This window comes from Hoplias malabaricus, unplaced genomic scaffold (assembly GCF_029633855.1).
Source record: "Hoplias malabaricus isolate fHopMal1 unplaced genomic scaffold, fHopMal1.hap1 scaffold_70, whole genome shotgun sequence".
NCBI classification, from domain to species: Eukaryota; Metazoa; Chordata; class Actinopteri; order Characiformes; family Erythrinidae; genus Hoplias; species Hoplias malabaricus.
In genome coordinates this window covers 10001-19514 of record NW_027100952.1, presented here as the reverse complement: position 1 = coordinate 19514, position 9514 = coordinate 10001, and the positions used below count along the sequence as shown (strand labels likewise).

The window sequence follows — 9514 nt, the reverse complement described above, 5'->3', positions numbered from 1 at the left end:
CTCTGTCACAATAAAAGTCTATAACACATTAAATCCAAGCTGTTTCAGATTTATTCTTTTACGTGGAACTCCTGATGGTGGGCAGCGTCCTGTGTCACTGATGAAGGACTAGAGGACGAGCGACACACACTGTGCAGCGACAGATGAGCTACTGTCTCTGACTCTACATCTACAAGGTGGACCAACGAGGGAGGAGTGTCTCACAGAGTGGACTCAGGGTCGGTCCCTCCTTAGGTTCCCTTAGGAAACATGGAGAGACCTAAGGTGTGTGTGTGTTATGCCACACAGAAGGTCCACGCTGCCAGAGGTCAGTGCTCAGGCCTCTTTTGTTGTGTACTTTTGGTTCAGAATACGTTTGTAAACCAGCTGCGCCACATCTGCATGCGATAAGGAAAGTGATGTAATGAATATTAACAGAGTTGGAGACACAGCCTGTTGTAAACATAAATAAATAACAGTAAATAATAAAAAAATAAGGTAACATTTTGAGCTTTTGGAAATGGCTTTTATTCTCTTTGACTGTGTCTTATTCTTCAAACCCAGGACATACTCAGCTATTTTACACCAGTGTAAATCCAGCAGTTAAACTAGATGTTTTCAGCCTTGTCTCTGAGATTCTGTCTGTTACCTCAGATAAAAATGCATCAACATCCCTCCTGTGCTGTTAATCAGTGTTCAGATATCATTTGACTGCATCCTATTCACCCTAGAGTCACCCTAAATCAGTAAAAACTACCCTGACTTTTATTCCAAAATTCAAAGCACAAACCTTGTATTTCATAAGATTAAAAAAAGCTATAAAACATTGATATATTCCTTTTATATTCAATCAAATTGATTTATATTCCTGGTCTTAAAGGGAACACCCACACCCTCGTCTGTACAGTGGAACACAGTTCTGTTTCTTAATGAAACCCCACAGCAGTGTTCTCCCCCTGTGTAAACAGCCCCTGTTCAGAACGCCCGCTTTCAGCACCTGTTCCTTTAAATGATAACGAGCCGCTCGCTGTTCACCCCGACCCCGAGCGCACAGCAGTGAGGAGCGAGGAGCAGAAGCTCTGGTTTTTAGCCGTTTTCACTCTGTTCTCTTTCTTCTCCGTTTTTACTCAGTGCTCTTATTTCTCCGCGCTCGTTGTGTCTGTTTCGCTGAGTCTAACCTCGTCTTTGCGCTCTCACATAAACACGGGTCCAGCGCTGTGATTGGACAGACTCAGACGAGGGGGCGGGGCCATTCTAAAGTCTCTGCGCTTGACGTCAGAAGCGGAGCAGGATCAGAACGGCTCGTTTTATCCCTTGTTTTCTGACTCAGGCAGAGCACAGAAACCTGACTGGGGGGGTCTTGTTTCACAGTGTGTGGGTTGGTGGACTCTTAAATAATAGTGTACATGCTTTGAAGAAGGGGTATCTTCATAATACGTCCTCTTTAAGTAACAAATAAAGAAGAATTCCTAGAGATTTCAGCAAATATCTTAATGTCATTGTTGGTAAACGATCTGAAATGAGGCAGAGATTTGACACATTCATTCTCAAGAAAGTGAGAAAAAGCATCTGCATGAATGTCTGTGCAGTGTAAAGCATGCGTGTGTGTGTGTGTGTGTTGATAAATTGGATGGTTTAACTGAGGTAAGTAAGATAGATGTGTGATGTATAATCATGTGTTTATTCTGGTGTTAAAAGCCTCGTGCTGAAATAAAAAGTCATACACTGTTGCAGGGTGTGTTTTAATGTGTGTGTGTGATGTTTATAAGTCCATAAGTGTCGATCAGGCTCTGAGTAAGGTGGAAGGGGTCAGTCCTGAGGTCAGATCAGAGGCGTTTGGTCGTAAAGCTGTAGATCGAGCCGAACCCGGACCTCTCCGGTGGGAACCTCGTGGAGCAGAAGACGTCGGGTCAGCGGCCCTTTTCCCTCCTGGTCTTTCTTTATGGTCGCAACAGGAACCTCTGTCTGCCCCAAAAAGTCTGGAAAAAATAAGTTCATACACACAGACGTTAGTTTTTAAACCCTGTGTCCACTCTCTGTCCACTCTGTGAGACACTCCTCCCTCGTTGGTCCACCTTGTAGATGTAGAGTCAGAGACAGTAGCTCATCTGTCGCTGCACAGTGTGTGTCGCTCGTCCTCTAGTCCTTCATCAGTGACACAGGACGCTGTCGGCTGGATGTTTTTGGTCGGTGGACTGTTCTCAGTCCAGACACTGAGGGGTTTAAAAACTCCAGCAGCACTGCTGTGTCTGATCCACTCTACACCAGCACAACACACACTAACACACCACCACCACGTCAGTGTCACTGCAGCGCTGAGAATGATCCACCACCACATCACACCTGCTCTGTGGGGGTCCTGAGCGCTGAGGAACAGGAGGAAAGTGGGGTAGCAAAGTATGCAGAGCAACAGATGGGCTACTGTCTGTAAATGTAGAACTACACAGTGCTCCTGAGTGGACAGTTGAGCTGAAAGAGTGGACAGTGAGTGTAGGAACAAGGAGGTAAATTGTAATGTTTTGGCTGATTGGTGTATATTCAGTCAAAGGGTCAAATCTGGGCCTGTAGTGTGTTGATATATTGTGTGTACTCATTGATATGTTGATGTGTTGTGTGTCAAAGGGTTGTGTACTTGCCGTCAGGGGAGAACTGGTCCCTCTCGAAGATGGTGATGCACAGCACGTCCTGGTACAGGTCCTTAATGAAGAAGTGACAATTAAAGTTCCACTTCGGGTTCATGGTGTCGTTCTGAGGCCGAGACGTGTAGCACTGAGCTCCCATCGACAACTCACAATAGGGGTTATTCTTCCCTGCAACACAACACACAATACAATACCATAAAACACAGCACTGCACTGCACTGTATAACACAACACAGCACTGAACTATATAACACAGCACTGCATTGTATAACAACACTGCACTGCACTGTATAACACAACACTGCACTGTTTAACACAACACAGCACTGAACTGTATAACACAACACAACACTTCACTGTTTATAACAATACTGCACTGTATAACACAACACTGCATTGTATAACAAAACACAACACAGCACTGCACTGTATAACATAACACTGCATTGTATAACAACACAACACTACACTGTTTAACACAACACTGCACTGTATATCAATATAAAGCACACAATCAAGCACAATACAGTATAATTCCATATAACCCAATTCAATTCAATATAACAGAACACAATGCTACATTACACAGAGCAGTACGGCATACTGAGCACTGAGCTCCATAGACAACTCACAACAGGGTTTACGGTGTGTGTGTTTGTGTGTGTAAATATTTCTTTTTATATCTCACCATTCGGTTTACAGGGTTTCAGCTCCACAGCCTCCTGAACCGTGACCAGCAGGCGGCCGATACCACTCGTCTTCTGAGAGCGAGCTGCAATACAAACGCAGGAGGTTAAGCTGGAGTAAAAGTGCAGCTGCTCCAGAACTTCTCTGGAGATGAAAATCAGTGTACACAAAGTAGCTGAATTCACTCATGCGTCTACAAGCACTGCATCAGAATTAGAGATGTCTCAGGAGCTCTAAAATACCTTGGTATGCTTTCTCTCTCTTCAGCTTCTCCGTCTCAATGAAATGTTCGGAGGCTGCTTTGATTCGCTGAACCCACGTCGTCCTGAACCAACAATGGATACAAAACAAAACAAAACAAAAATTTAATGTTTCAACACTTTCACAGTATACACATCCCCTAACACAACCCCTTTCTGCAGCCCCTTTCCAGCTCCTGCCTCTGATCACATTTGATCACACATCTGATCACATTTGATCACACATCTGATCACACATATGATCACACTTGATCACACATATGATCACATTTGATCACACATCTGATGTGTTGTTGATGTGTAATGACCGCGGTTGAACCAAGCCAGACTGGATGTTAATGTCGTCTGGGTCAGAAACCAGTGTCATTCTGAACAACAAAACACATGAACAAGAATATAACGAAAATAAGGACTGCATTTATCTTTTACCTCTGATTAAACACAATAGGGGTCAGCTCTGACCGCCCCACACTCCACTTTAAACAAGCTCTCATGCTCACTTGGAAAGTGAGGCTATTGCAACATTTTCAAAGTCACAGGAGACATGGAGCACACAGAGAGCTCTGATTCTGCTCTGATTTATTTCACTCTGCGCAGCATGAACATGCACACGCCGGCACTCCCCTAGCAGCAAATTTTATATTGAGAAATCATAATTTCTGTACTTTCCCTCCACTTTAAGGTTTGTTATGTATGTTCCTTCTTTAATTTAATATTCCAATCTATTGTGGATGATAATAATAATAATAATAATAAAAAAGCACCAAATCTTTGATGAAACCTAATGATTATAGGCTAATAATACATGTGCAACATGAGACGGAGGGAGCAAAATATTGGTTGACTTCTTTAACATGATTAACCCTACATGTCGCTTTGGATAAGAGCTTCAGCATCAAGACAGACAACACAACACAAAAGAAAGTATAGACACACACCTCTCGTTGATGCTGTCAGCTTTCAGAGTGTACACACGGTCGATGTGTGAGATGTGGAAGATGGGATCATCACTGGACGGATCAGACGGCATTTTCACCAACACTTCGTTCAGAAACACGGGCTGTTGTGGAAAAATGAAAAAAAAAACACACTTTAAAAAAACACGGAAAATGATGAGTGTGTGGACAATTATCTAAAAGCTGTTACAAAGAGGCAACTCTCATTATACTGAAGAATCAAATTGCTCTGTAATCTCTGAACAAAACAGTTAATGCTCCACACGATGGGTTCCCCACATGACAGTGGTCCTGATTAAATAGTCTTAATACAGGATCTCATGCCTCCAGGTGTCAGCATAATATATTTAACATGACATTAAAAATAGGGAGGAGTACATCTTTAAAGCAACAGTAGGTAAGATTAGGCCTCGCTGGTGCAAGGTGTAATTCATGTTCACAACACTGTCCTGAGAGGCAGAGGGGTGGTTTCCTACCCTCCCCCAGAAGTTACATAGTGCAGTATCTGCAGTGCTGAGCCCAGAGTAGCAACAAAAGAGTCTCTATTCTCCCTATGACAGCTCAGTGGAGCATCACAATGATTTTGAGAATGTAATTTTAAGGTAAAAATATTACCTAGTGTTGCTTTAAAGAGTACTATTAAGAGACAAGGTTTTTTCCACCCCTGGAAGTGTTGAGCTGCCTAGTGAACACCAGAACGTGGTTCTGGATCACTCTGCTCCAGTCTAACCCCTGACTGGGCCACAGAGGTTGATACGTTAGCTTGTGGTTACCGTTTTGTACATCTTGTAGATGGTGCTGGACTTGGGGCTGAAGAGTTTGTCCCAGCTGGAGCTGGAGGTTTGTCCGAACTGTTTGGACGTGTAGGTGAGGAGGAGGAAGTCGCTGAAGAGGAAAGCCCACAGTTCTTTGCTGCTCTTGGTCTTCCACACTCGGCCGCTGTGTAGCAGTTTTCTGGGACCCAGGCAGTTGGTCAGAGAGTTAAACACCAAGTGCTGGACAGAAAGGTGTGAGAAGGCAAGACACAGTCAAAATCCAGGCCACTACGGGTCAGTATAGTGTGAAAATAAACGATTGCTCCTTTAAAGCAACACTAGGTAGGATTTGATATTTTTGCTCATAGGCTCCCCCTACAGTTGTAGAGAGTAATTCACTTTTACAGCACTGTCGGGGTGGTTTCCTACCTTCCTCTGAAAGTTACATAGTGCAGTTTCTGCAGCGCTGAGCATGGAGTAGCAATTAAAGTGACTTTATTCTCTTTGTTACAGCTCAGTGGAGCATCACTATGATTTTGAAGTTGTAACTTGAATGTAAAAATATTACCTAGTGTTGCTTTAAGAAGAAATGCAAAGCCTCACCTCAATGACCCCTTCACACTGGACATGATTCTGCAGCCACTCGAGTCTGTCAGAGTTTTCTTTCTCCCTCACACCTTCGTTTACCTGCGAACACAGTTCCTCCGCTCTCTCCAGCGCCTCACGCAGATTTGCCTGATCCACGTGACCCTCTGGCGTGTTCTCTAAAATCTACATTCACACACCAAAACACACACACACACACAACAGTGCTGGTCTTATATGAGTGACCACAAAGTGGACAGCCTTTACTTTGAAGACTCTGCTAAGGTAAAAAAACTACACTGGTTCCTGATTATAGTTCCCCACAGTGACACAGTGAGGGTCGGATTTAAGGGATGTGCTCCTCACGTTTCTGATGAGTAAAGGATAGCGTGTGATCCTCTGCATGGGCTTCAGCAGGAAACTGGACAGTGGCATTCCTTTACAGCGGTAATTAGTGGCTATTTTCTAGAGGAATGAGGACAGAGAAGAAAACAGATCAACATCATAAATCACGCATGGTTTAGTATCTGTTTATTATTGGTTATTAATTAGATTGTAAACATATTAAAAGTCATTAATAATCATTACTTTAAATACATAGATGGAAAGAACAACAGTGACCTGTTGTTTGCCAAATAGTGAACCCACATCCATCTACTGTTAAACCTCAGATTTTGCCAAATACTGAACATACATTGTTTTCTCTATCTGTCGACATTAAAGTAACCATAAACAGAATTTCATTTTAAGACATTAAAGGAACACTATGTAAAATATGATAGTTTTGCTCCTGGGCGCCCCCAGTCATAGAGTGTAAATTATATCCACAACATTGTCCTGAAATTAAGGGGGAAGAAGGAGGGAGTGGGGGTTGTTTCCTACCCTCCTCCAAAATATGCATAGTGCAGTTTCTTCAGTGCACAGCCCTGTGCAGCAACAACAGGGCATCTGATCTACCTATTAAAGGCCAGCAAAGTACCCTAATGACATGGAAGCTTTAATTTTAAGGTAGAAATTCTACCTAGTGTTGCTTTAACTCACTAACTTCATCCATCCTGTAAACTGTGGAAACACTAATATGTGAAAGTATCCTTTTGGGGTTTCAACTTCATTCACATTTGCACCACACTGTTCTTGCATTCAAACAAATATACTTGATGCCTAAATTCCTACCCTCTTCCCAAAGTTACACAGTGCAGTTTCTGCAGTGCTGTGCCTGGAGTAGCTACAACAGAAGCCCTAATTTCCCTGTTACAGTTCAGTGGTGCATCACAATGATTTTGAAGCTGTAATTGTAAAGTAAAAATACTACCTACTGTTCCTTTAATGTTAAAGTTGCATTTTCAGAACATTTGGTAAACATCAGGTCACCGTCACCCTTTCTGTCTGTGTGTTATAAATGATTACTGATGACTTTAAAGATGTTTAAAACTTAATTAATAACCATTAATAAACAGATTTGAAAACATTTATAAACGTTTATAGGCTCAGTCTTATTCTAAAGTGGTACTTTTACTCGTGCACAGAAGCCGTAGTGTTATTGCAACTCATTGTAACCTTGAGGAAGAGTTTGAAGTCCGGAGATGCGTCAGTTTTCTGCTGCAGCAGCGCAGCGGCGTTGAGCTGACAGCTGCAGAAGCGAATGTACGGCTGCATGTGAGCGAGCTCTGAGGAGAGAATATCACCAATCACCTGCACCGGCATTCGCTCACCTACAGTCTTCTTACGCACACGGAGAGCTCTGAGACACACACACACACACACACACACACACACACACACACGAACATCAATTGCATTGAAGTCCCTGAATAATGCGATGTATGCTCCATAGAGAGGGGAACCATGTTTAAAATAGACCACCAGGTGTCAGTAAAACAGCTGTTTCAGAAACTGAACAACAACCAGTGTAAAAAAAAAGACTGATTGATACTTTAATTACATTTTTACATTAAGTGTCCTCATTCCCATTTTATCTGACTGCAGTCTGAAAGGTCAGATTTAATCTGGCTTTTACACTGTTCTCAATATTGTGCATGCACAGTATTAAACTGCTCTGTGTGCCGTTCTCCTCAGTGAAGACAGGGGGCGATATGACTCACTTAAGCAGCTTGGTGTTGCACATGATCAGCTCCCTCCAGTTCACAAAAATCACCCCCATCTCAGCCTCGCTCAGCCGGCCAGACTCAGCCATGGGCTTATAGAACACCTGTATACACACACACACACACACACACACACACTTTTTTAAATGTAGTTTCTGTAAACACATCACAACACCTTGTGTTCTTATTTAAAGCGACTGTATGTAAGATTCTGTGTTTATTCTCCTGGGCTCCTCTTACAGTTGCAGAGTGTAATTTACTTTTACAGCACTGTCCTGAAACCTAGGGGTTGTTGGGGGTGATTTCCAACCCCCTGTTACATAGTGCAGTTTCTGCAGTGCTGCGCTCAGAGTAGCATTATTAATTATGTTTTGAAAGTTAATTGAATTAGGTGTAAAAACGAGTTTTAAAGTGTTTTAAAGTGTAAATCAACATTCAGACATTCTCACGTTCTTTTGTCATTTTATGGTAACGGTTGTGTGTCGTATTAAAGTCACAATAGTCACTGAATTCAACAGAAAAAGAACCTAAGACTGAAGCCGTGTGGAGAGTGAAGAGTTCTGAGCTCCATCAGGAAAAAGCTGCAGAAGACTGTGATGGGTTTGTTCTGTTCTTGAGGACAATACCGTGTCCTAAAGTCCGTGTGAGTGTGGGTTTAGACCAGTTACAGATTAATAATTAATTTTCAGGTTTATTTTCTGTCATTTGTTATTTTTAATACTCCTTCTTTTAAAGGTGAAATTTATAAAGCTCTGAGTGTGTGTCCTCTCCATGTGCTGCTCTGGACTCCGCTCTAATGTGTTTACGAAGCCCCAGTGTCTGTAAATGGGTAAAAAAACAAAGTGTCTGGGTCCGGTGCTAGGCTTTCTCTCTCTCTGCTCACGGCAGAGAAACGCCATCTGGAGGTTTTTAGACAACGGAGAGACTCCAAACGCTGAAAAGCACCAACCGAGATGAGGATGTTGCTCTATTCCTGCTCCATAGGGGGGTCACACTGACTTATTTTTGCTGTTACAGTTACATTACTTAAGGTGGAACTGACTCTAAATTCAGGAGAGCGTTAACTGCATGAAAGTAAACGCAGAGGGAAAGAGCTACAAAACTAAACAGCTCCAGTTACACATGAGTTTCTGTGGGAATTCAAACAGTGAATAAACACTTACAGACAATTAACACTTCAGACACCAACAAGATACAGTCAATGAATTTATAAATGGTGTTTCTCTCTGTGTGCCTGCGTGTGTGTGTGTGTGTGTGCGTGTGTGTGTGTACCTCCAGCACCAGCTCCAGATCCTGTACGTAGGTGTGTTCTGTTTGAATGAGTTCATGAATGTAACCCTGTCGCTTCCTCTCTTCAGTACTCATAGAGTCTAAACTCAGGAGGTCCGCACACCCTATACACACACACACACACACACACACATATATAACAAACAAGCACATGCATATGTATACACACAATAACACACAGATTAAACACACACTGTAGAAACATACACATACAAACACACAGGAGAGGCACACACACACACACACAAATGCACA

At 42.6% G+C, this 9514-nt stretch overlaps 1 protein-coding gene across 1 annotated transcript in view; it reads right to left on the bottom strand.

Moving 5' to 3' along the window:
• Nucleotides 1–479: 479 nt before the first annotated feature.
• Nucleotides 480–9514, bottom strand: part of LOC136682451 (intersectin-2-like) — a 16179-nt gene continuing 7144 nt past the window's right edge. The window contains 11 exon segments of the mRNA XM_066658891.1: nt 480–1958; nt 2616–2789; nt 3310–3393; nt 3551–3633; nt 4507–4628; nt 5298–5519; nt 5883–6050; nt 6231–6329; nt 7422–7605; nt 7967–8073; nt 9242–9363. Coding sequence (XP_066514988.1) covers nt 1801–1958; nt 2616–2789; nt 3310–3393; nt 3551–3633; nt 4507–4628; nt 5298–5519; nt 5883–6050; nt 6231–6329; nt 7422–7605; nt 7967–8073; nt 9242–9363 — 1523 coding nt within the window. The 3' untranslated portion in view covers nt 480–1800.